The sequence below is a fragment of the Siphateles boraxobius genome, unplaced genomic scaffold (genome assembly GCF_051911475.1).
Source record: "Siphateles boraxobius isolate OS27281-9 unplaced genomic scaffold, OSU_SipBor_1 25, whole genome shotgun sequence".
In the NCBI taxonomy this organism is placed as follows: domain Eukaryota; kingdom Metazoa; phylum Chordata; class Actinopteri; order Cypriniformes; family Leuciscidae; genus Siphateles; species Siphateles boraxobius.
The window spans coordinates 23767140-23794635 of record NW_027508866.1 but is presented as its reverse complement, the minus strand read 5'-3'; the positions used below and the strand labels follow the sequence as shown (position 1 = coordinate 23794635).

Below are 27496 nucleotides of genomic sequence, written 5' to 3'. Positions count from 1 at the left end.
CTGCAGTTGTTCTTCGAGTAACGGGACAGAGTTGAATTATCCCAGCTCACATGCCGTATGCGCGCGACTGCGAGGGAATAAAATGAATATTCACAAACAGCCGTGGACTAAACAGCGCTGAGCAACAATCGAGCCCTCTCTCTTAACCAGAAGCGAGCTTCTAGTACTTTTTTGAGGAGTTACTATTCAGTTTTGGAATAACTTTGTTGGAGTCCACTGTCACTACTGCAAGTGAGTATTTAAAGGCAAGGTTTAATAGATGAAAATGATACATGAGATTTGTTTTTCCCCGTATAGTAGGCTAAGTGTGCATATCATGAAAATTTCGTATCTCAGAAACAGTAACGCGTGGCAGTGTCCGACAGAAGAGGCTGAGAAACAAAAAAAATAATATTTTTTTATGCTCTAATTAATGCATCTTCCATCATATTAGTTGCGTGATGCATAAATTAGAAGATATAAATCAGAAATTTTGTAGTTTGTTTGGTTTTTTTTTTTTTTTTTTTTTTTTAGAAAGCTTTTTAGGGGCATGCATAGGTGCCACCCTGTTTCCAAAAGGTGTCAAACTTCAGTGTTTGCCTCAATTTACACTAATGCCTCCCCCTCACTTCCAGATAGACTAAACACTCACAAGAAGATGATAACATGTACCTAACAAAAGGGGGAATTGTTTCATACTGTGTTGTGTGTAGGTACTGTTGAAGCAACCAGTTCTGGTTTGTTGTAAATTCAGATTGATAGCAGTCAAACATTCCTGGCCCTTCTGGCCGGATCCCAAAATACACGCCTTGGAATAAAGTATTCCATACCAGAAAGGACTCATGCAGGTCATTACACGACAATCACCATATTAAAGTCTTCTGATGCGGTAAATAATGTCTTGATTTAGTATCTTATTTTGCAGTAAACAGTAAAGGAGTATGTGTGTTTGGTCCTGATCTGAGAGGACTGTATAGGATATAATGGAAAATCATGTCAAGGACTTCATTTATTTTCATTTCATTACCCTGTGGCATGATGTGGTTACACTTAGTTGTAGTAAGATTACACATGAAACCACAGTTAAGCTGCCTGATGACTGTACATTTGATTTATTAGCCAATTCATACAGTAAACTAACCTTATCAAAACTATCAAATAACACAAATGGAAATTTAAGGATAAAGTTTGGACCAAAGCAAAATCTTCTATTTGACCTTGCTGGGATGCACTGTAAACCCTAAAGCTTAAAATATTTAATTCGTTTGAGTAGGGTACGTTTTAATTAAATAAATTAGTTCAATCAAATTGACTTATGGATTGTTGTTTTTTTAATTTTCTTTGATTTCATAAACCTGACACATTTTAAGTAATTTGAATTGTTTTATAAATTTGTTTCTTTTAATTTAGATTTAATTTAATTTAAATTCTTTGTAACTTAAATTTAGCTGAAGCTGGGCTAGGATTTTAGCATTTATTGAATTAACTACTTAAAGCTATAGACAAGTTTCCTCTACTTAAAAAATATTTAAGTTGCGATCACATGATAATTTTAAGTCAATTAATGAATTGGCTTACTCAAATATTTTAAGTTAAGAGCAAGGCAAATATCTGCTTGCTTAAACTTTTTCTTAAACTTAAAGTTAATTCGAAATTAAAAATCTGTCATTATTTACTCAGCCTCAAGTTGTTTCAAACATGTATGAGTTTCTTTCTTGTGCTGAACACAAAACAATATATTTTGAAGTATGTTGGTAACCAGACGGTTGATGGACCCCATTGACTAGTAGGAAAAATATACTATGGAAGCCAATGGGGTCCATCAACTGTTATGACATTCTTCAAAATATCATCTTTTGTGTTAGGTAGAAGAAATAAATTTATACAGGTTTGAAACAACTTGAGGCTGAGTAAATGATGACAGAATTTTCATTTTGATGTGAACTAATCCTTTTTAAAAAATGATTAGCTTATACAATTTTGCTGTAACCGATAATGTTTTTGGAGTTTTGAAAACTTATTCTGGTTTACATTGTGCAGTCAGGTGTAAATCTTAGACTTTTGATTGGTAGTATTCGTTTGAACTTAGTTTCGACTGAATACATTCAACATTGGTTTATAGACTACAATGCATACGGCAAGAAAGTAACAATACAGGTGATTTTTTTTTTCTTGATTTTTTTAATCTGCATTGAGCTCTTCTAAAATGGGTAGACTTAACATGTTTAGTGCCAAGGTTTTTGGTCTGCGGCAAGCTAGACAGAGACAGGAAAGCCTCCCCTTTAGAAAACAACACGCATGGTACTCCATGGCCTCCCAGGTCAGGACTGGGAGCAGCTGTGGAGCCGGGGATCGGAGCTGGGATGCCAGTGCTGGTTCCTGCCCTTCCTGCTGTGTGTCAGAGCTGCTGAAGGGAGATATCAAACTCCAAAATGTGTTCAGTGGCCTTCAATTATAGGTCCAATGACGCTCCCTAAATAAATAGATCAGATGGGCATGGCTGGGAGGTCCCGTGACTTGATGCAGGTTGTGGATGATGGTTGTGCTCTATTGTGTGCTATTTTAATGGCCACCCAGTCAGTGGTGTAAATAAGATATTCTATTTTGATATATGTGATCTTTTGAGATGTGTGGTTTGTTGCTTTGAATGTTGCTGTTTCAGATGTCTAAACAGTTTATCTCAGCTATAAGGTTTATTGATTTCTAAACTGTGTATTATCTTCATAGGATAATGATTTGTTGAGGTGTTTGTGTCAAGCTGTTATCTTTAGATTGTTTTATGTCCTTACTGGAGTTGATGGCGTCTGGTTAACTTCAAATCACAAGCCCACTGTATGTATTGTGGTAGGCTGTTTTAACTTGCTTGCTTGTTGGATGTAACACACGCGCACACAAATACAAATAAATGGGGTGTATTCTATACAGTATATTAACCAATATTTAAAAAAGCCTTTTGTAGGTTTAAAGGTTTTTGTTTTTTACAATATTTAACCACATTCAAGTAAAACATTTATGTAATAGGTATACAATGATTTTTTTTTTTTTACATCAGCTTGAATTAAAAGCAGTAAAATGCATGATATATAAAATCAATACAATACAATTACAGTTACTGTAATATTAAGTTGCATTATGGTAATGAAAATATTTTCCACCACTTTGGTAGAGAATTATGAGACTGGGTGGGGAATGGCATACTTCATTTATATGAATATAATGGTATAAAAGCCTTTTGTATATACGAAGATGGAAATAATTGCCTTATGCAAAAAAACAAACAAAAAAAACCCATTAAAGTAAACTAAACCCCTGGTCAGAGTCTGACTCCACCCACTGGCAATATTTGAAAAATGCTGGAAAAGTGGGCAGAGCCCAGCGGAGGGGGGCGTGCACCTGAGACGCATCTGTCTGTATGGAACTTGCCTACGTCACCAACAACCCCTTACGTCACGAACCACCCCAAACATCCAATAGGAAAATTCAACTGCAGTAGCCACCGTTCAACCTGAAGAGGGCAGCACTCAGACGTTTTTACACCATATATTCTAGAATTAAAACACTTGGGAGAAATTTTGACATTTACACAAATGTCAAAAAAGTTACTCTAATCAATGAACAGTACTAATAAAGCCCCATTCTTACAGATCATTAACTAGGGTTAATTTAGGGTTTCGTTACCCTTTAATGGTCTTAATAACGATCTTAATTTAATATTCAAAATCTATCTTCTTTAGAAAATATAACCTGTACTTGACTGGTTTTCTGAGAGTCAAAGACTAATCAGTAGAACTAGTATTTTAATAAGTTGCACGTTATTTGTTTGTATTAAAATGTGCGTCTCACTTGGCATTTAGCCTATACAAGATGCATTGTTTGAAATTTTGGATCGTGCAGCCCATATGAATCCAGGACACACCCATACACAACTGTGAGACAACTGTGATCTCATCCAGCCTCATGGTCACGGTGGAAACTTGAGTTTAATTGTTCAGAAGAGTGCATTCAATTGCCTTTTGGCTTCTTCTTGAAGTTTTCTTACTTTGATGTCAGTGAATACTCTATTTAAATGATCTGGCATGCTTGTAAAACAACATATCAAGTTCATTAGATCACATTCATTGTCATAGTGATGTAAATCCAGCTTATTTATCTACAGTATTACCCATTTAATTAACCCTCTTAAAGCTTCAAAAGTCAAGATTATAATTGTTACTGCTAGTTAGCATGTTATAATTCGCTCAGTTCTAACCGATGCCAGTTTAATGAGACCACTTTTAACTGGTTTCAAGTTGGGTGTTCTATAAATCATTGAATAACACAGGAAGTCTCTCATCTGACGCAGGAAGTCTCTCATCTCACATGGATGAGTTGCCAAGAAGGTTGAGTTGAGAAGATTAACAAGATGGAGTAACTTGTGTTGGGTACATACACGTTTGACCCTACTTGTAATAACCTTTAAGAATGAAAATGAGTAAACAATTTTGACATTTGAGGGTGTTTAAAATAACAGATCCACGTCAAGAGCTAAAAGTAACTACATTAGAATAACAAATGCAGCTGCGGAGATTAATCATTAAGTATGTGTTTATACAATATCTTAATAACAAAAGAAAACTCACAGTTCAAATCAAACCGAGTTTCGGCTCCATGATTCACAACACCAACATTACCTCATTTGTGAAGGAAAACCTGATTAGAAATCTCAAAAATAAAGCTATTTACCATAATGTTGTTCAAAATTACTTACTACTTCCATTTAACCCAAAAGGAGAGATTCTGAAGAAAGTTCACGCTGCTTCTCTGTAATGGTTAACATGTATTGATGACACCAGGTTTGTCAATGATGACGGGTGACATGTGTGGTTGAAGCCAAACCTGGTGTATTGGATCGTGACCATCTCATATTTGGTATTTTCCTCATGCAAATCCATTATATGGCTTTATACGACTTGGAATACAGTCATAAAGACTTATTTTATGATACTTGTATGCTGCTTTTTGTCATTTTTGGAGCTTGAAAGCCCCTATATCCATCCCAGGGTTATTATTGTTTACTAAAACTAAAACCATTCCCAAAATGGTTTTAGGAATGAAACAAAATGAAACAGAAATAAATTAAACCTAAATAGTAATACTATGACAAAACAACAAGGGAAACAATAAATAAACTCAATAAGACAAAAACTTTAAGAAAAAAAAAACCTATAATATTATAAAATAACACTGAACATCCATTCCACTTTCATTTTGATTTTTAAAAGTAGTCTGGGCATTTCTATATTCCTTTTCGCTTCATTAAGAAAGATGGTCATATGGGTTTTGAATAAATAAAGACAGAATTTTCAATTCTAGATTAAGTATTTCTTTAATGGAGACAGATGGATACTTTACAGGATTGGTTGTGAATACCGCAAAAGTATAACCTCAAAACCTACTACAAAATTGAACCCACGTGACCCCCTTTGAGCAAAAACTGAGCAATACCATGTCGGAGTAGTCATTTGGAGACCACTATAGCTTAAAAAAAAGGAGCACAAAACAATTACCCTGAGTGATGGGAAAATTCGAAATAATCATTTATTCCATTTCCTTCATCCAAGTTATTATTTTTTTTTTTAAATGTTAATCAATGTTTCATAATGTTTTAGGCAGCCATCTTGTGGGAGTCATTAGGTCTGATGATGGTTTTGCAAGGTTTTATAGCTTCCAAGAAACATAAGAGCACTTTATAGGACCAGATGCTTCCTATTCAGGTTTAAACGCTGTTCTGCCAGGACATTCCTATAATTCAGGGAGATAATGCTACCATACATAGCTAAATTAACTTCTAGGTTGATTGCATTCACCAAACAATTCCCAAGTTCAGATCTAAAAATGATTGATCCATGAAAATCCAAATGTAGATTCCATCATCTGGACTTTCTGTCGAACTGGACTTGAATTGTGTGATCGCTACAGGGCTTTCATGTCAACATTTCCAAAAACAACTGCTATTCCGAAGAAGATATGAAGGACCTTATTAGGTGTTTACAGTATTTGTGAATTTTATTTGAATAATTGAAAACATCTGAGTGTTATGTTGAATGTTTTGTATCTTTTATGGTTTTATTACAGTAGTCCATGTTTAGGTTAGTTGGTTTTGACAGTGACTCACATTATGGCGGACAAATGTTATTTTCGAGTCAATCCTATACAAATCATACTGAACGATTGGACCATAGCAAATCTGTCTGAATCTATGGAATTGATTCAGATTGGTGATGCATTTTATATTTGATCCCTTTTTTGAAAAGTATATTTTAGGGTGATTTTTACATTTGGTTTAATTGTCATGCTATGTCCCTGTTTAATGGCCTACAACTCATTTGATGTACTCATTTGAACTCATTCAATGCTATTACAATTTTAACTGAATTGATTTGGATTTTGGATTTGGATTATTTCAAATAGTGATGAAATATAAACACAGCAACTCTGCATAGTTACATAATGAACTTTAGCTGAGTGCACTCCAATCACCATGCTACCACAGCTGACCAGTCAGGTTTCAGAAAACACGATAAGAAATGGAATTAGAGGAAGTAGTTGAAGTACTGAGAGCTCTTTCCTTCCACCGCAATACAAGACAAACGAATGGGGACTCTCCATTAGTTTTCTGATGGCACCAATACGATAAGTCAATATGACACGAAGAGTACCTGAGGATGTAACAATGCAGAATTAGACACAAACAGTTGTGTAGGACGTCTAGAGCTCTCCGTTGCCCATGTAGGACTGGCTCTTCAGACCCGGATATTACAGATTTTTGCACACAAACCATGCTCGATTTATGTGGCTTCTTAACTTTGGGAGGGTCCACTGCCTCCCTTGGATCACTACGTCTTTTTGACGTGGTCTGCCACCAGACTAACCAACTCCATTCTCAAGTGGTGTGCTGCCACAAAGTGTTGTAAAGGGGCTTTTGCTATAGCAATGCTGTAGATCAGGGATGTCCAGTCCTGCTCCTGGAGAGCCAATGTCCTGCAGAGTTTAGCGCCAACCTGATCCAACACACCTACCTGGAAGTCTGGTTCAGTGGGGGCTGTGGCTTACAGAAGGAGGATTGGACAACGCTGCTTAGGCAAATGGATGAAGCCCTTACCACACTAAGCAATCAGAAATTGTTTTGTGCAATGATAGGATGTCCTTCTCTGGTTTGCCCATAAGAGATGCTCTCTTCTCTTGGGATAAACATAATTTTGAAATGCGTTTGATCTCCAGGGTGTTCATGTTTTTAGTCGAGTCTGACCTCGATGGACTGAACAATAGAAATGAACTGCAGAAAATGTCCATGTCAAAGAACCACACCTATATGTAATCGCCACAGACTAATGGTAGTTCAAGAGTGTTTCCCAGCTTGAGTGAACTTTTCTGGAAAGTTTGATTGGGCAAGCTCTTTCAAACTGCAGAAACAAAATGAAAGCTAAAGGTTCTTGGTCACTTTTTAGCAGTTTGGCCATTTTGCAGTTTTGCTTACTTCTGCTTGAACCATGTTGTTAAGGTTCTACTAACTAAATGGCTATTTAGCAGACTGGTTGGGTTTCAGGTCTAGGTGTAATCCGCTGGTTTGTAGAAGTGAGCTAGGTTATGTTTTCCCATTTTCTCTTTTCTTGTGTTTTAGAGGATTCAAGGCCACCTAACGTCTAGTACTGAACTAATATCTCAAGGCCAAAAAAATAAAACTACACTGAAACTGCCCACAGTTCTCAGCAAACTCTGCTGAACTTCAAAACGACTTTGTAACAGTCCATTCACACATTTGTGGTGCAGATTGTGGTTTAAGAACATCAAACCCTTTCTTCAGGGGTATTTGTTGCCTAACTTTAAATGCGTTGTGTTTCAGAATTTAAGTTTCCAAAGAAATTAATCAGGTTGTGACTGGTTATGTGATAAGCAATAACAAAGTGAGTTGGTACTGTTTTTGTGTAATTTATGCAGTCCATCTGTAATATTGTAGCCTCTTCCAGAGGCTGTATGCAATACTTTTGATTCTTTAAGTATATTTTAAATCAATTACTTTTATCTATTTTCTGGATGAGTACCTGTAACTATTACTTCACTTTCCATGAAGGCATTTTTACTTTTACTCAAGTATGACAATTTGGTGCTTTATGCAACATTGCACTTCTCCCATTTATTTATTTTCACAGTATATGTATTTATCGGTTTTCATAGGCTGTCTGAGAATCTTGTAATATAGGGACACTGTATGTACGGTGTGCACTCTAAACCCAATATTTGGAGGCTTGTATGAGCCAAAGGGAGAGACAGTAGGCAAAAGAGACCATCAGCACAGAGTCCAAGTTAAACCTGAGGTTCAAGTCCATGGAAGAACATGTCAAAACAGGTTTTATGACTCTTGTTGTCTAGAACAGTTTTGCTCCAGGGGAGCAATTATGCTTACAATGTTCAGACTGAAACAAACAACTTCCTCCCAAATTAGAAGTGTCTAATGGGGTAAAATGTATGTGGTTTCTCACGAATGCAAAGCATGTATCGGAAGGTATATTAAAATATAGTATTGTATATATTTAGATAGCATATACGTTGGTTACACTATTTCGATGGTTCACTTTAAACATTCTACTAACTATAAGTAACTTTGCAACTACATGTCAACTAACTCTCATTAGAGTATTTAGTATACTATTAGGTTAGTTATGCAAGTTATAAAGTGACTTACAGTCAGTTGAATGTCTGTTGTGGGGCATCAAAATAAAGTGTTAGTATTAGTAAACTGTCTGCTTAATATCTGCTGAGTTAGTTGACATGTAGTTGCAAAGTTACCTATAATCAGTTGAATGTATAAAGTGGACGATTGAAATAGTGTTACTGAACAATTAGTACAGTTAATTTCTGCATTATCCAAAGCAACTTGCAAATGAGGAATACAACAAGCACTTGGTACATTACATTACATTAATTTTAATCGAGAGCCTTGCCTGTAGCCTATATGACATTATATTTTGTAATACTATAGCCCATATCTTTAGTACAGAATTAGGTTTCACTATATTTTAAGGTGATATTTACATTCTACTTAAATAAGTCACTTACTCAAAACTACATGTTCTTACTATAGAATTATGGTTTGGTTTAGGTTTAGTTAATTATGCATAATAAACTTATTACTATAGTACATGTAGTAACGTGTAACTACCTCACCTTAACATAAAGTGTTACCTAGAATTGTCATCAAAAAGTCGATTTGAATTCACCACTACTTTACCTGAGTTCCTGAATTCATCCTCCTCATTGTTTACAGTTTCCAAATGCCTGCCAAATTATGGCCAAAAATTAGTAACATTTGTGTCTGAATCACATTGGAGTATTGCCTCACAGAGCCTATGCACTAATGCGAACAATTTATTCTTTGTAAAAATCCAGTTTCATTGTTTGTTTTTTTATAGGATGGGTGCAGAACAATGCCTGCTTTTGTTATTTCACTCAGGCAAGGGACCAATACTGAAATATATCAAGACTGGTGCCGTTGCTCGTTCCCTAACCTCATTCCCAGAAAGTTTGCCTGCACAGTATCTACAGTATATTGCATAGTAATGTTGCATAGTAATGCTTGCTAGTCAGTAATAAACAGGCCTATGTTGGGTGAATTTAAACTACAATGGTACCATAAAGAATTTGGACTCTTAAACCATGTTTAAAAAAATACTGAATGGTCAATAATAATTGCAAAAAAAACAATTTTAATTAATTTATGTGTACCTTCTAAACAAAACACTGTTTGTATCAATTGTTCACTTTCACATAATGTTTCCTTGAGTTGAAGTCTTGCACTGTTGTTTTAGCAGGAGATACAGCAGAACTGTGAAGATACAATGTTATCAAATTCACTCAGCCAAGGCCGTTCTGGAATTTCCTTTTCACTGTCTTTATCCATTGAGGATGGGTTCAGCAATAGTGCTGAAACTGGCTTTGAGCATTGCTGCAGCTGAGAGAGGAAGTTCACAGACATTTGTGCACAGACCGCTCTTGTTCATTGCTTTTACTTTAGCGAGATCAGAGGCCTGAGGCTATATGATAAAACCCATTGACACACAATGACAGGATCTGTCTGTCTGTCTCCCATCACTATGGACCAATGTGTGGTGATGATAGCTTTAGAAGTACACAATAACTGTGGAAAGGTCATCCACTCTTCCCTGACATTTGAATTCTTAACAATTGATAGCATGCTGAGCCTGAGATAGTGGCATGTGAGCTGAAAGAAATGTCTGTTTTGAAGTTTTAATAGTTACAATAAATGGTTCTATTTAAAAGTGTTCAATATTTATGATATTCAATGCAACCAGGTTTTCAAACACAACCTAAAACGCACATTATTTATTCAATTACATGTTGTACAACTTTCTTCTGTGGAAAACCGGTGTGCATTTTTGAGAATACCTTGGTCACACTTTTCAATAGTGAAAGTGAGTGAGAAGGAAATTTAAATATATCCAAAGTGACTAATAACCTAGCATCACATCTATGTCTTTTTGAGGATTAAAAGCTCTAGTCCCTATCCATTGTTATTGCTGGGAAATGAGCAACCATTGGTAGATTACTCAATGTATGTGTTGGTAAATGACAATTTTCCAAAAAGTAATTTTAAAGGTTTAATAACTTTATGAATGCAATTTAAACAAATTTGGATATTGAGACATACTGTAGACAAATGTTACCACAACGAAACCCTGATGAACTTTACTGATTACTTTCTTACTCATAATTAAGTTATCTTGCAATGCTCAAATGGGACTTATTTCCTGTGTTGAGTGTTTGGAGAGGAAGAATCGCCCAATTCAGTCCTACATTGATATGTTTAATAGTTAGTATTAAGAGTTAGAATCCCATGCTACAGACTACCATTTTGCCCGTTTGTGTGTTTATGCAAGCTGTCATTTTTTTCCCCCCAGTGTTTAGTTGGCCTTTCCTGCGTCAACATGATGCATTAACATGCTACTAAATCAGGACCAGATGGAAACTGCATGCTAAAAAACTGAAACCTCTCACTGGGTTCTGGACATACTGTTGAATTAAATAAATGCACGTTGTTGAGAGGTCTATTACCAGTTAATTTATGTGGATGTAACATGCATTAAAAATGCTTTTCTGCACTGTCACAAAAAAAAAATACATTAACATTACATTAACTTTATTTCAGAATTATGATCATTGTGCCTATGGCTCTACATCAATTGGCATCAATGCATGTGGGTGGCAAGTCTACTGTGTATGGCATCAATGTGAAATAATTACATGCCATAAATTATTTAAGCCATATGTGACCTTTCATTAGATTCCAAATAATGCTGAAGCTCTAACACCTTTTTTGATATTTCTTCCAGAAACATAACCTTTCAGGATGGACGACGGGCAATGCTACTACAATGAAACCATAGCCTTTTTTTACAATCGTAGTCATAAGTATCTGGCCACAGAATGGAACGCCGTAAGCAAGCTAGTGATGGGACTTGGGATTACAGTGTGTATTTTTATTATGCTAGCTAACCTGCTCGTGATGGTGGCCATCTACGTCAACCGCCGATTTCATTTTCCAATCTACTATCTAATGGCCAACCTAGCAGCTGCGGACTTCTTTGCGGGACTTGCCTATTTCTACTTAATGTTCAACACGGGACCCAATACGAGAAGGCTTACAGTAAGCACGTGGCTGCTTCGCCAAGGCCTCATCGATACAAGCCTAACAGCCTCAGTTGCTAACTTGTTAGCTATAGCCATTGAGCGCCACATAACTGTGTTCCGCATGCAGCTCCATACCCGCATGAGCAATCGACGAGTGGTTGTAGTTATCGTCATCATCTGGACCATGTCTATTATTATGGGTGCCATTCCTAGCGTGGGCTGGAACTGCATCTGTGCCATAGATACTTGCTCCAACATGGCCCCCCTCTACAGCAACTCCTACTTGGGCTTCTGGGCCATCTTCAACCTGGTGACCTTCGTGGTGATGGTCGTTCTTTACGCCCACATATTTATGTACGTACGTCAGCGAACCATGAGGATGTCCCGGCACAGCTCAGGTCAACGGCGGAACAGGGACACTATGATGAGCTTGCTGAAAACTGTTGTGATTGTATTGGGTAAGTTCCTCTTTCATTCAGGGTTTCATCATTAGTACTTTAGACTTGGAGGGCCAACACCCCTGCTGAAAAATCCAGCATGAATACCATGTTGCTTGTTTATTAGAGCTGGTATAGTGTTTGTTCTTAAGAAAAACAGAGCTGGTGTAGCAGGTCTACCAGTAACCAGCCTCCCATGCTAGTCCAAGCATGCAAAACTTATTCTGTTGACCAACAGTACTGGATTTGTCTGCAGGGGTCCTGCATAGTTTAGCACCAGCTTTCCCCAACATGGGATGGTGGTCCTCCAGGGAAAAATTGGACAACTCCGCACTAACATATAGACCCTGATTCCAACCCTGCTCTTGGACGGCCACCATCCTGCAGAGTTCAGTTCCAACCCTGCTTCAGTACACTTCCCTTTTATTTTCAGGTAATCTAGAAGAACATGATGAGCTGGTTCAGGCGTGTTTGATTGGGGTTGGAACTAAACTGTGGGATGGAGGAACACCTGGATCAGGGTTGGACATCCCTGATATAGTCTAGATGGCCTAAAGGCTAACAGACACAAACTAAAAATGTTAATTTTGTTGGGCATTTGAAGACATTTTCATTATTTTAGGAAGATTTTAGATTTCAAGATTTTAGTAATTTGTTCCTTTTCTTCATATGAAGCAATTTGAAATGGTGCATCCAAATTTGAATACAGCTAATGCTGTCTGAATAGACGAGGAACAGACTTTGGGACTATTAAAAAGTGTGTTTGAATGTGTGTCGTATAAATGAAATATGGATGTACTTTATCCCTCATGTTGTCATTGTCATGTGACCAACCAGAATCAGTTCAATTGCTTCACTGTCATTCACAAATCCTTTCCCATGGTGTCATAGTAAAGTGTCAACTAGATGCACACTTGCATCTAAAACCTCTTAAACCTCTGTTGAATTAGTGGGCCATCTGAGTACTTTTTTACCTACTATATAGTGTGGAAGTAGGTATATTTGAACGCAGTGTGGGTCAATTCTCACACTCTTTTACTTGCTGATAGATCTACATAAACATAGCTATCATATCCTTTATTATTATGATGGTGCAATCATAAGCAGATGGCCGAAAACCACAATGACTTGATCAACAAACAAACTGTCCTCACTGATATTTTATCTTATTTTTAAATGTTGGGAAAAATCATAAAGGTCAATACTCTTGACCACTAAATCTTTGCAAAAAAGCACATGAAACGATCTTTTTTGGTCTACCGCTTTGTGGATATTAGCATCATGGAGCAAAATTGCATATATTCTCTGAGAATTTGTCCTTTAATGATGTCACTATGACATGGAGATTTGCTCTGGGGATTAATTCATTCTCTACAATTGCTGTTCACACTCATTGCTTTTTTTTTTTTTTGGTGCGATTCCATTTGTCCACTTCCTGTCAAGGGAGGTCATTTTAATGATACAAATTTACACACCAGGCTCCAAGTTGTGGTTCAAAATAACCAAAAGCCCATATATATATGCATGCACAGCTTTACTTAAATGCTACATAATATTTTACCCTTCACTCTATTGTGCCAACTTCAAGTCGACGAACAATGTAGCCCTTGAATAGGCTGAGGAACCGTCATAGTGGTCTCGCGGCCAGTTCCACTGTTTGCCTTGCACTGCTTCAGTGTCATGCCTCGCCGGCTCCCCCAGTGAAGCCTGGCCTGGATGAAAAGGAAGCCAGTCATGGTGCTGTGCAGGAAACAGTACTGTTGTTGTTTGGACCAGGCAGAGCTTGTCTCGAACCTCTAGGGAGGATGGATAATAAGGAGTCTGGATGAAAGCACGGTTTGTAGACTGTGATCTCACCCTGTAGATAATAGATGTATATGTGGTAATTACAGTGTGTAATTAATGTGTAAATACTAGAATCCTTCAAAAGAAAAAACAAATTATTATTATTAATTATGTATTTTATTTTTTTATGAGTGGTGTATAATGCTTTTTGCTATATAGTTATAGCTGGTCCAAATAGCAATTATTCTGACTTAAGTTACACTTTATTTTAAGGTGCCTTTGTTACAGTGTAATTATACATTTTAGGTACTGAGTATTAATAAACTACCTGGACGGTCCCACTTTATATTAAGTGACTTTAAGTACTAGTAAAAAATGAAAAAAGGTAATTGTAATTGTTTTTTTTTTATCCCACAATTCTGACTTTTTTCCCCCATCTCGTTATTCTGAGATAAAATAAAGTATGATATAAAATATTATATTTACGATTTGCTTATATCTCAATCGCTTATACTTTACAAGTTGCAATTGCGAGTTATAAAGTCAGAATTACGGGATATAAACTTGCACTTTTCTCTCAGAATTGTATGTTTATATCTTGCAAGTCTGACTTTATAACATGCAATTGGGAGATATAAATTCAGAATTGCATGATATAAAGTCGCAATTGCGTGTTATAAAGTCAGAATAGTGAAATACAAACTTGCAAATCTGAGGGAAAAAGTCAGTCTTTTTTTCCGTAGAATTGGACTTTATAACTGGCAAAATGGGAGTTTATATCTCAGAATTCTGATAAAAGATGTCAGAATTGCGAGTTTTTCTCACAATTGCGACTATATCATTAAATTCTGACTTTATAACACAAAATTTTGATTATATCATGCAATTCTGACTTTATATCTTGCAATTCTGAGAAATAAAGTCAGAATTGCGAGATGTAAACTCAAACAAGGTAGTGGTTATGATTTGGATAGGGTTAGTTGCATGTAACTATGCCTAATTTATAATTATTATTAACTAAATGTTTCATATGTAACAATGACGCTGTAAAATAAAGTGTTACTATTCGGGCTAATCTGACAAACTAAATGTGCCCTGGATCTCTGAGGATATAATTAATGCTCGTAAACATTACTCTGATCATAATATTTCACAACTTCCACCTAAATAAACAAGCAAACATATGCAGTAGGAAGTGGTTAATGAAAACATAAAGGTCTGGTTTAGTGAATGTGTGTCAGGCTGAGAAAAAAAGAGAAAAGGAAAAAAAATACAAGACCAGTAAAGTGCTAAAAGATTGTTGTCACCAGCTGCAATGTGTTTTAATAAGGTTCAGTATTTGTTGGGCATGTTTGTATACTTCGTTAGGAAAATAAATGGCTTTGGTCTGATTAAAATCCCTTAACCGAAATACTAATTATGAATTTGTTTGTTTGCTTGTTTTTTGCCAATATGTCCGACAACAAAACAAATCATTGATTGAAATTAAAAAATGAATTAAAAAATGAATTAAAAATAATGCAAGTTAAAACAATTGAGGTTATCTAGTCTTCCAGTCCAATGAGACATTTTCCATATAAAAGTACAAACTTATAACATATTTACATATAAAAAGTTTGGGTATTGTGTAAACTGGTAGTGTACATTGCAACACAATACCATATATGTTCCTCACCTCTGTCTAGATTAGTTCTTCATTATCCTGTGTGCAGTCCCTATAAACTGTGAATGCTCCATGAACTATGGAACAACAGAGACGTAACAGAAACGTTTGCTGGAGTTGTAGGTGGACTTCAGGAAACAAAATCAAAGGCTAAAGTGTAGAATAAAGCCTCTATTTCCCCGCTTTGAGAGTTCATTGTAATTTCCAAAAAATCTGTTTTGTGCATTACATTCACCATATTTATTAATTATAAATGACTTGAGCTTGCTCTGTCAGACCAGGTTGTTTTTTCTAGTGAGATCTGCTGTCACATCACTGTGTAAAGCAATGATACCAAATCACCGTTTCATGTTCTATCCACCAAAAATAACTTTCCAGGAAACAATGACACTCTGCTTCTCCGCAAATTACAAATAACTTCCACAAGCTAAAATGTAATCAGTTTTTGTTACTTCTAAAAGGCATGATTCATCCATTGTTGAGTTACTCAAGGGCGTATAAAGTATATTTGAATAACATTGATCCAATGATTTCATCATCACTGTAACTGTTTCCGCTCCTCAAGAAACCGAGACATCAGGACTCGTGTTGTGTAGAACAGCAGGGTGTTTCACTCTGAATACATTTAGCCAGTGTTGAATTTTCATTTCTCTCGCCATTGTTTCTTGCCTTATCAGCATTATTGGATCATATGACATACTCGGATATGCTTACATGGCATACAGGTTATTTTGGGGGGAAAACACAGATTTGCTAGGATTTGCTTACATGGCATACAGATAATTTTTTTTTTTGGGGGGGGGGGGACACATTTGCTAGTCAATGTTATTTTTTCCCCCTCATCCTAGTTTATTGAATGATGTGACCAGTTCTGAAATAAAAACATAGATTATGATATGCTGACCGTTGCATCTATCATGTGAAAATATTTAGTTGATTTTACTGGCATCTTGCTGGTTTTGAATCTCAGAAACTGCCATTATCGTAATTCATGAGAAATGTAAACATCACAGCCCATGAAGCAGCAGTGATTTCATGGTTATGGAAGTATGTCAGCATATCTTTTTATCAACCAGCCCATGAAGCAGCAGTGATTTCATGGTTATGGAAGTATGTCAGCATATCTTTTTATCAACCATCCATTCAACTAACTACGTCAGACATGCACTACAAACAACTGTCATATATTGTTATGCACATGATGGCTTGAATATCAGCTTTCCATTCACATATTCAATCATGAAGTCAATATTAAATTATGTTCACAGCTCAACCCAATTCACTTCCATATGGAAGCTTGTTTCCGCCACGGAATAAAACAATTTAAAAGACAATTTTGACTTTTTTTCTTGCAATTGCGAGTATAATATTATTATATTGTATATTTGACACTCTTTTTTCCCCTCAGAATTGAGATATAAGGTCCAATTCGAGGGAATAAAGACAACTTTTTTTTCAGAATTGCGAGTTAACTTTATAAAAAATCAGAATTGTGAGATGGTCACAATTACCATTTCATTTTTTGACACGAGCTTCCATACTTCTATAATTACTTTATTCCATCAAAAAAAGAAAGAAAAAATCTGCCCAAAACACTGTCATCTAATACTGAATAAACACAAAATATCAGTTGACTTTAAACCATTTTTTTTATTTGAATAAAAACATAGACTTAATGAGCCGATTCCCCAGAAATTCCTAGGAAAAGCTAACTGAATTGGGAGGGCAGAACGAATGCCCATGCTCTTGCCAAATCCTCCAGTCTGGAATCTGCTATGCAAAGCATGCACTAAGAACTTCCACAGGTGTCTCTGTCTTACTGAGTTCCCATCAACCTCCTGCTAATGCTGCATATTTTTGACCACAAACATTTGACCATGTGTTGAGTTTGCCATGAAAAAGATAGCACTTGTTTTGCAGAGATAACTTTTACTCGTGGGTGGATAATGTTGATAGACACTGATTAGTTCTGCATTCTAGATTTTAAAGATGACATGTTTGTTGAATTTGAGTCAATGTTTGTTGAATTTGAGTCAATGTTTGTCATGTGACAGTGAATCATGCAGTATTGCTGTAAGCAGCAGATCGAGACTGTAAAATTTCTACACAAATCAATATAATTTCTGACAAGTTGCTCAAATATCAATTCTATTTTTAGTCTCATAAAACATGGAAGTTAAAGTTATGATGATTTTCATTTAGGGCTGGGATAAACGATTATTTTTTTAAACGATTAATCTAGCGATTATTTTTTTCGATGCTTTAATTTATCGATTAATTTTTTCAGCCCGATTCGATTTCGATTATCGTAATCTACTACTAGTTTACTGAAAAAAAAGTGCAATCTGTCACGACACATTAAAGAGCCACAAAATAGTAGGCATATTTATGGTTTCATTTTCTTTGACTGACCAAATTTGAAAGTGTAGACTTTATTAAATGTTACCTTCTTGGTCCTGTCTGTCAGCGCGTTGTCAGTGTCCTCTTTGTATTTTTCACTAGATTAATAGCTATAAGTGCATACTTGCAGCAGTCTCGCACGCGCTTAGAGCTTGTGTGAATTGCACGTATAAAATGAAGTTAAGTAACAACCTCGATCCATCAGGAAACGCCACATAGGTCGCTGCATTTCACTGCGCTTCATGACATTTTTTCACTTTCTTGCTCCTTTCATACCAGCCCTGAGTGCTCGCTTGCTCAAAAAAACCCAGCGTTACAATATGTCATAATTCCAGCCAATCAGAGATGAGGCTGCTAAATTCTGATTGGCTGGCTTGAAAACCAATCACAAGACTCCCTGCATCACCAACTGTGGAAGAGGAAAATACATGGTGGAAGATGTTTATGTTTAATTAGTTTTATGTTTAATTAGTTTAATGGATTGAACACTTCAATTTAAGTTAAGTAAACAAAAACATTCACAGTGGAGATGTTCTGTAAAAACATTATCATACTAAAAAAATATACAGTATTTTCTTATATACTATTTTAGAATGGATAGTGTTCACATTGGGATGCAGGCTTGTTCCTCTCACTGCAAAAAAAGAAAGACATGTGGGTAACAATGCAAACATATATGCAAATATAACTGTAAGTGAAAATCTTGGGTGTGTGACCCACAAGACTTCTACTATATAATTACTCACATAATCAGATTTTTATTTTTTTGCAGTGAGGGGAACAAGCCTGCATCCCAATGTGAACACTATCCATCTTAAAATACTATGTAAGAAAATACAGTATATATTTTTTAGTATGATAGTTGTTTTTACAGAACGTCTCTGCTGTGAATGTTTTTGTTTAAATAATTCCAAGAATATGAAGTAGATTTATTATTATTTTAACATTATTACATTGCATTTCTACGTTTATTTGATGGCTTTTTTTTATTCTGATGCGAGTGATGTACCGTTTTTTACACATTTCATTAAAAGGGGAAAAGTCTGTCCATCTTCATTTCTGAAAATGTGTAACATTTGAGACCCCAGCTCGGTCACATATTATATCACTAATGTTAATTACATAACTTGCAGTTCAGAAAGAAGATACAACTACCACTTGAGGTGTAGCAAACACTGGGACATGCCATTATGTACAGTAATAGTATGATTTGATTTTGATTAAAAATAAGCTAAAAAAGTAGCTTAAAAATAAGCTAAAAAATAAACTGTGGTCGTTGAGTGGTAGACATTTGAACTTAAATTGAAGTGTTCAATCCATTAAACAAATTAAACATAAACAGCTTCCACCATGTATTTTTCCTCTTCCACAGTCGGTGATGCCAGGGAGTCTTGTGATTGGTTGTCAAGCCAGCCAATCAGAATTTAGCAGCCTCATCTCTGATTGGCTGGAATTATGGCATATTGTAACGCTGGGTTTTTGTTTAGCAAGCGAGCCGTCTGCGCTTAGAGAGCGCTCAGGGCTGGTATGGAAGGAGCAAGAAATTGCAACTTTGCACATGCAAAAGAGAACGTCTGCGCACATCCAAATACTTATTTTAAATGCAAAATTGATTTTCGTTCGCTCAAAATATTTTCTTATCTGCGAGACGAACATTTCTCCGCAAAACTCAGTTCAAGCGTGTGCGAAATGCCCTTTTGCGCGCTCAAAATGTGATCTTGCGCGCGCAGAATTGTGACCGAAATCTAACCCCATTCTCTTGTTGCTACTACTCTCTGGCGCCACCATCTTTGTTTTGGGTCTGACGAATCGACGCGCTTATTTTGCGTCGACGTCATCGAAGTTGACGCGTTGTCCCAGCCCTATTTGCAGTTCATACAGCGAATCAGTTAAATTTAGTACAAAGACACAACTTGCTGCTTAACCGTAGTAACTTTGTTGCACGTCTGCTGTTCGAACCACGTTGGTTCAACAATATAACTGTCGTTAAAGACGTCACACAGGTGGAGTAATAACATCGGCTAATTGATTGGTTTGAGATCAAATTAATGTGAGGTGATTGTTGTAAATAACGAACACGGCATCTTTGGACTACTTAGCTATTTTTTGCCCTCCGTTGTTTATCAGGCAGCATTTACATTACATGGTTGAGACCCAAATCTGTTTTTTGTTTGTTTTTTGTACATGACCCATGAACGTGTAAGCAGGAAAAAAGCACTTTGATGCCGATATTCTCAGATCGGTTTCAAGCCTCATTCATATGTGGAAATAATCCCTGGAACTAATGTTTCCCCTCAGAATATCTTCCTGGTTGCATTTGCACTGCAAGTAGGAACTCTGAAGTGACGTAAGACGCGCTTGTTCTTGTAACTTTTATTTTGACGGCGCTGAGAACGCCAGAGGCTGAGCACACAGTGCTCACATTCTCAGTGTTTATTAGTTTATGATCTGTCAAACAGTCCTGTTTAATATGTTATTAGGTAGAACTGTTATAGAAAGTAGACCGTATATGAAAAGGTATTAGCGTATGCCTTGTGGTTGATGTCCAGTGTTGCTAGCTGAGCAGAAATACGTAATCACATTTGGCCTGGTCCCCTCAAAGTTGCGTTGGATTTCCTCCTCAGCGTAAAGGTTAAGAGGCCCATTTATCACTGTTTTCCATGTTCGAAGAGTTAGTTTATGGAGTAAATATATAGGCTGTAATCTGTGTTTACACAGCTTTTTTTTTTTAAATGGCAGGTGCAGGTGTTTCTCGTGTGTTCAGCCAATCAGCGTACACTAACGACACTGGTAGTTCCTATAGTGCTGGTTAAGACCCGACTCTGACGTAGGAGCTAAATTAGTTCCTCCAAAAGGAGTTCCTACAACTAAATCCGTTCCTAGTTCCTGCAATGTGAACACGCAAAAAATTGATACTTCTCCCAATAGTTCTAGGAACTATGAATAGGTTCCCCCCGTGTTGAAAGCACATTCTGTCTACCTTGGCTTATTTCGCCAAGTGTATAGTGTAAATGCAGATGTTGGATATTGGTCACTTTTAAAAGAAGATGACCGTCAACTGCAATGTAAATTTGGCCTAAGTACCTTAAAATTACATATTAGTACCTAAATGGTACATTTTAGAATCTTTTGAAAGGGTACTGTTCCAGTGACCGCTGTTGTACCTTTTTGTGTTATTGTGCGCAATACGTTTAAAAAGTCTTCTTTTAACTTGAGCTGAGAATGCCATGTCATGCGCAAGATCCTGCAAAAGATGCGAGTCCAATTGTCCAACACGTCTGTCTTGAACATATTTAATAAACAACGGAAGATCAGTGTAGTGGAATGCAAAGACACATTCTGCATCAATTGCCCCTTGACAAGACTCTAGAACACCACAATCAATTGAACACACTAAAAATATAAAGTTATTATTGTCTTGTAGGTCACACTAGAGTCCAGATCTCACTAACTAGAACTATGATTTCTCAATAAACTCCTAATTACTGCTTATTAATAGTTCATTAAGTTTAGGTATTTGGTAGGATTAAGGAATGTAGATCATGGTCATGCAGAATAAGGTATTAATATGTGCTTAAATAAACAGCCAATATACATTGATATGCATGCTAATTGTCAACTAGTTAATAGTGAGAATCGGACCCTAAACTAAAGTGTTGTAAATATGCTGAATAACGAGAGAACCAATAAATCGCTTGGCTTCTACTTTCCAATAGAATCAAGGCATGACACCATTTTATCCTTTAGATATGGCCAGTCCCTTGCCTTTGTCAAGGAAATCCAAAAAATACTTCCTAGACAAACCCAACATTCATGTGATTTGGCTAAGTAATTTCGCCTCTGAACCTGAATCTCTTGCAGTGTTCGTCTGAACACCCCAGTCATTGTGCCTGATGGTCTTAATAAGACCTTTGCGGAAGTAATAAATCGAAATCCTGCTCTAAGATGAAGCTAGGCTTTGAGCAGCTGCCAATTTAAGCTGCTTATTCAGCTTGTAAGTGGAAGAGAGCTTTAATGGATGGTGAGGGGTGTCTTTACCTTTGTACGTTTGATACGTTTGTACCTAACCAATATCCTGTAGTTACGACATACAGAATCTAGGTTGAAATATCATAGCATTGCCAAATAAGCAATACACCTCAACTGGGTGCTTTTTTTTTTTTTTTACTTTAGTTTTTGAGGTCCAACATACAAGGCTTTGACTGAGATTGAGCAAGTTTAGACTGCAGTTTTAACTCGTCCACACCCATGGTATTGGCTTTCTTTGTATGTCTGTAAGGCACTGGGAGGAATACTTACCCCAAACACAGTTATCCATCAAACTAATTGCTATTACATGAAACACACTTTGAGGATACAGTGCATCTAATTATTACATCTAGTTGTAAGCGTAAATGTATCATATGACGATTATGCCACTTACAGAATTACTCAAAAGGGCTGAATTAAATCAAAATGGTCTTGTGTTGGATTAAATTCCAATTTAACCAATGTCGAATTTCATCCTAAATTAGATAACATGAATATTACTTAGCAAAATCTAGTTAAATGTTTTTGAGAGAGCATGTCATCAGTAGATTTACTGTATTCTATAACAGCAGGCTGACAGATTTGATATCGCAGTTCACCACAGTATTGTAGACAAGACCACATTATTTTATTTTAAGTCACGATCGAGTCTGAATCCACATGATCACGACTCTGAGTCCAAGGACTAGCAAAGACTCAGAGTCCTGAACTCGACAAAGAACATAACATTTCTGGGATTGTTCTCTCTTCCAAAACAAGCTGGTTCTCTGTTTCAAATTAGTGAGATGTTCGTGTAAAAGAAGCTCTCGATGCTGCTTCCATTCTCACAGCTGAACCCACAGTGCTTGTGATGGAAATCATCTTCATTTCAAGTATATATTTTTATTTAGAGATTCATTATTCTCAGAAGAACTTTGAATCTAAAGTGGCATCAAGTTTCTGAGTAAAACCAACTGGACGTTTGGGTGTGGGGACCAGTATTGAGGAAACTACGGTTTCGTCTTTGACATACAAAAGTATCAGAATCTCTCACTTCAAACGCAGTCTTCAGTCCCCCTCGTTCACGTCTCGGGTGGGTTTGTTCAGAGAGAGCAAAACATCTGGCAAAGCCATGCTGGAAACAGCTTGCAGTTTATCTAACGGCTGAGAGTCTCCACATAACTTTCTAGTGATGTCAACCATTCAAGAGCAGCTGCATTTGACTAAAAGAAGAGGAGTGCTTTTGCAAATGTAGTTCTATCTTGCAAAATAGCAACTGTGGCCAAGATGGTCTTTTTCAGTAAATTTTTTTTGTTTGTCGAAGTCATGTTAGGTTCGATTCATATCCTTTCCTTATGAAAGGAGAAGTTTGGCACCAATACAATTTACTATAGGGATTTTAAGCACTGTGATGCCTGCCTCCCCGTCTGTTAGTAATGGACAAGCCAGATATTTATTGCCTTATATAAATGAGGTGTAGGCTCTATCCAAAACTTAGTCTACTGCCTATATACACCTTCTAAGACAGCATCCCTGAAGGAAACCTTCAAATCCTGTCTTCACACGAATCACATCAGCAATTGGTTTCAATTCCATTTGCTGTTAGCATGTTGCTAAGCTAATATTATAATACTCTAAAAAGTATAGAAATATATCACACAAATATTGGCTAAAATAGACACGTTTTAACGGACTATGAATGCTTTTCAGCATTTAATAAAATATATTTTTAAACAACATTTCTATCACATTGTCCCTTATAGCAATAGCGGTATTATTCAAGTTAATTGTATTATTAAATATAAATATTATATAATTATTTATATCAAATATTATTTTATATAAACACAAGTCAAATTCGAGTATATTTTCCTCGTATATGCTACTTTATGAATACTCACTCACTTATAAGAGAGTTCTAAGTGTACTATTTTAGTTCTCCTTGGGACTAAATTGGCCCACTTTTTAGTTTATAAATGTATACGTTCAAGTGTACTTTAACTCTTTCCCCACCAGCGTTTTTTAAAGGTTGCCAGCCACCGCAAGCATTTGATCATTTTTACACAAGTTGCATGGCTCCCAGAATATTTTGTTGTAGTAATATCTGAACATACAATATATAAAAATAAATAACAGAGCCTCTGCTTTTTTCTTTTTATTATATATATAAAAAAAAATATTCTAGCTTCTTTTGTATCAACAGTTGAATGTGAGTAAGTTTAATTAAAAAAGCTAAATTTTGAGCAAAAAGCTGAGAAAATCACATTTTTGTAAAACACTCAACTGGATTGGATTCAGAGCAATGATCAAAACATGGTTCAAAAGAAGGAATATATTGCATTCATCAACACTCCCAAAGCTTCACAGTCCTATAGCTCGTCCTGGGTCGACATTTCATTTGGTAACATTTGGCACTCTTGATTTATGTACTGTTTAATGTTGGTGTGGCTTGTTTCTGCTGCTTCTTCGCATGTATTTTGATCAGAAGATTCAGTACTCGATCAGAAGATGCGCAATAGCGCACCCCTACTGTATGTAAGCAATAAGGTACGAGAGGCTATGATTTATCGTGAATAAAAGTATTATTCTCTCGCTCCTCCCCCATCATGATTGGACACGCCCCCGACTGCTGATTGGCTACAAGTGTGTTGTACTGCTCGGTCCGATCCACTTTGAAAAGCATTTCTCAGAAATCTCTTAGAGCACAGTTAAAGTTATTGAGCTTGACTGCTACTTTGTTTTTTTTTGCAGTACAGAAATATATCCTGCAATTTCCTCAAATGAATTGCATCCATTTCCTCTTGTTTTTCAGGTGCTTTTATTGTGTGCTGGACGCCTGGTTTGGTGCTTCTCTTGCTGGACGTGGTCTGTACCAATTGCAATATCCTGACCTATGAGAAATTCTTCCTCCTTTTAGCGGAATTCAACTCTGCCATGAACCCTATCATATACTCCTACCGGGACAAGGAGATGAGCGTCACATTCAAACAGATCCTGTGCTGTCAACGTCAGGAGAACGTGAACGGGACTGTGGAGGGTTCAGACCGATCCGCGTCCTCCATCAATCACACGGTCCTGAGCGGGGCTCACCATAATGACCATTCAGTGGTCTGAGCTTTTACTGGGGCCAAGATCTACATAGTATAAGCAGGCAGAGACTGTGAAAAATGAATTTTCATCAGCAAAAGACTTTTCTGTCTTCATAATGTTTTGTCACTATTGAACTATTTAAAGGCTAATCCAAACGGCTAATCCAAAAGTATTTAAGTAGCCAGTTAACACAAATCATATTTGTTCCCGTAATGCCTTAAGTATGGGAAAAGGTTGGATGAGTATATTGGCTAGTTGTAATTTTTTGGCCAGATTGTTGTAAATCGAGGAGTTACACATTGTTTGTTTTGTTTTTTATTGTACAGCAGGTGTTGAAGTGAAGGACGTAGTGAAGTATCCAGTGAATCTGCACTAGAAAGAAAGAGTGCATGTAAGGGAACACTGGGAAATCATTTTGGTAAACTATGCGAAGTACTTGTTTTTTTGTTTTTTGTTTTTTGGGGGGGGGGGGGGGGGGGGGGGGTTGCACTCCAGGTCCATCCCTATGACACCAAATATAATACCCAAAAATATGTCTTTCAGCCCATTGAATGATTTTAGGGGTCCAAGGGGGCTGAGAATGCAGATGAAAATGCTTGAAATTGAACATGAGTATTAAATATTTATGTGAAGCTGGGTAAAATTATACCTCAGTAACTTGAAACAGCTTAATATACGCAACTTGGCTTTATATCTTTCCTGACACACAAATTGCCTTATCTTTATCATTTATCATATATCATTCCCTGTAATTTCCAATAGAGATCAGCATCCGTGCCATATATACTGTATGTATATATATATATATATATATATATATATATATATATATATATATATATATATATATATATATATATATATATATATATATGTATGTATATGTGTGTGTGTGTGTGTGTATATATATATATATATATATATATATATATATATATGAAACCTTTTTATGAATTATATTATATACACGTTTCTAAAACGCATAATACAAAATAATAGTTCAAATGAAGATTATTTTTATGGATGTTCATTTTATGGCCACTGAATTAACCGATTTATTGAAGTGATGCAACGTACCTTGTGTCATGGCCATAATAAAAATGAAATGTCATTAAAAAAAATTATAATAATGGTTCAACATGACGGAAATTAAATTATCGCAAAAGCGTCTTTACTTCTTTACTTCATATACCTACGTATGTATATAATAAGTGTATATATTCATATGTTAGTCAAAAAGGGAATGTTTATTGTTTAAAGCTAAAACATTTGAACCAAGGTATAGCTATTTTTAAATATTTTTGGTTCTAAACTTCTTTAAATTCTAATTTCATCATAAAAAATATACTTTTTTTTTTTGGCCAAAACATGGAATGACAAGTGTTTTAGTATACATACAGTGGCCCAAAAAAGTATTTGGACATTTAAGATGCATTTAATGATAAATATGACACTTTGTTAGCATCTTTGTTACACGTTACATGTACTTACTGTAGTAACAACAGTACATTATGCATAATTACATGCAACTAACACTAAACCAAAACCTATTCGTAACCCTAACCCTATAAGAACATGTAGTTCATTAATCAATTACTCCGTACTTAAATGTAAAGTTTCACTGTAACATGGACACCTTAAAATAAAGTGTAACCCTTTATTATTTAGGTGTACTTGTTACTCCTTGTTACATTTTATTAGTTAATGAACAACATGTACTTACTATCGGGTTTAGGGTTAACATTATGGATTGGTTTTAGATTAGTTGAATATAATGATGTATAATTTACTGTTGTTACTACAGTAAGGACATGTGACGTGTAACAAATATGCACTAAAATAGTGTCACCCAAAAAGTATCAGAAAAAAAAAATTATACATTGAAACTAATTCATTGTAAATGAGACTGGTAAGTGTCCAAAACTTGTTTGGGCCACTAAGTTCATAATCGAATTCTAACATCTGTGAAGTTAACAGTTTTATATGTTCTATATTGTTTATTAGAGGGAACGCTATTCGTGAAATAACCTCCAGTTTAAAACTGTAAAATGAGTGTTGTAGAAAAAGGATTTTAATTTTGTACCCTGGAACATTTTGAACTTAATGACAGTATTGCTTTAATGTTTATTGATGTTTAAAATTACATTGTGTTTAATGAGAATAAACGTTCCACTTTAATATGGATGAAATTTAAAGATTTGCACTCTGTAGATGAATTGAGGATTTTGGGCTGAGATAATGTAATTTTAAAACATATCAGTATTACCAATTGTCATACAAAACAAAATAAAAAATACTAACATTGTTATTATCAATTTTACACTGAAAATATGCATTGATCAAGTGTGACCATTTGAGTTTCTTGAGAACTTTTCATGTTATTTGTTTTTCCAGGAAAGCAACCTATAAAACCTCTTTATTTTTTTTAACCAAGTAGCAAATGTTTCAG

At 35.9% G+C, this 27496-nt stretch overlaps 1 protein-coding gene across 1 annotated transcript; it reads left to right on the top strand.

Annotated features, from left to right (window-relative positions):
* On the top strand, window positions 1–25826 carry lpar1 (lysophosphatidic acid receptor 1). The gene is made up of 3 exons (XM_077243248.1): window positions 1–231; window positions 11367–12122; window positions 24770–25826. Exons 2-3 carry the CDS (start codon window positions 11384–11386, stop codon window positions 25069–25071), a joined length of 1041 nt encoding a protein of 346 aa, XP_077099363.1. The 5' UTR covers window positions 1–231; window positions 11367–11383; the 3' UTR covers window positions 25072–25826.
* The last annotated feature ends 1670 nt before the right edge of the window (window positions 25827–27496 follow it).

What these genes read in the sequence shown, in the direction of transcription:
- lpar1 (XM_077243248.1), top strand. Translation starts at nt 11,384, where the DNA reads ATGGACGACGGGCAATGCTACTACAATGAAACCATAGCCTTTTTTTAC. An exon ending in AACTGTTGTGATTGTATTGG is followed by an intron (nt 12,123 to 24,769) that starts GTAAGTTCCTCT and finishes CTTGTTTTTCAG; the next exon opens with GTGCTTTTATTGTGTGCTGG.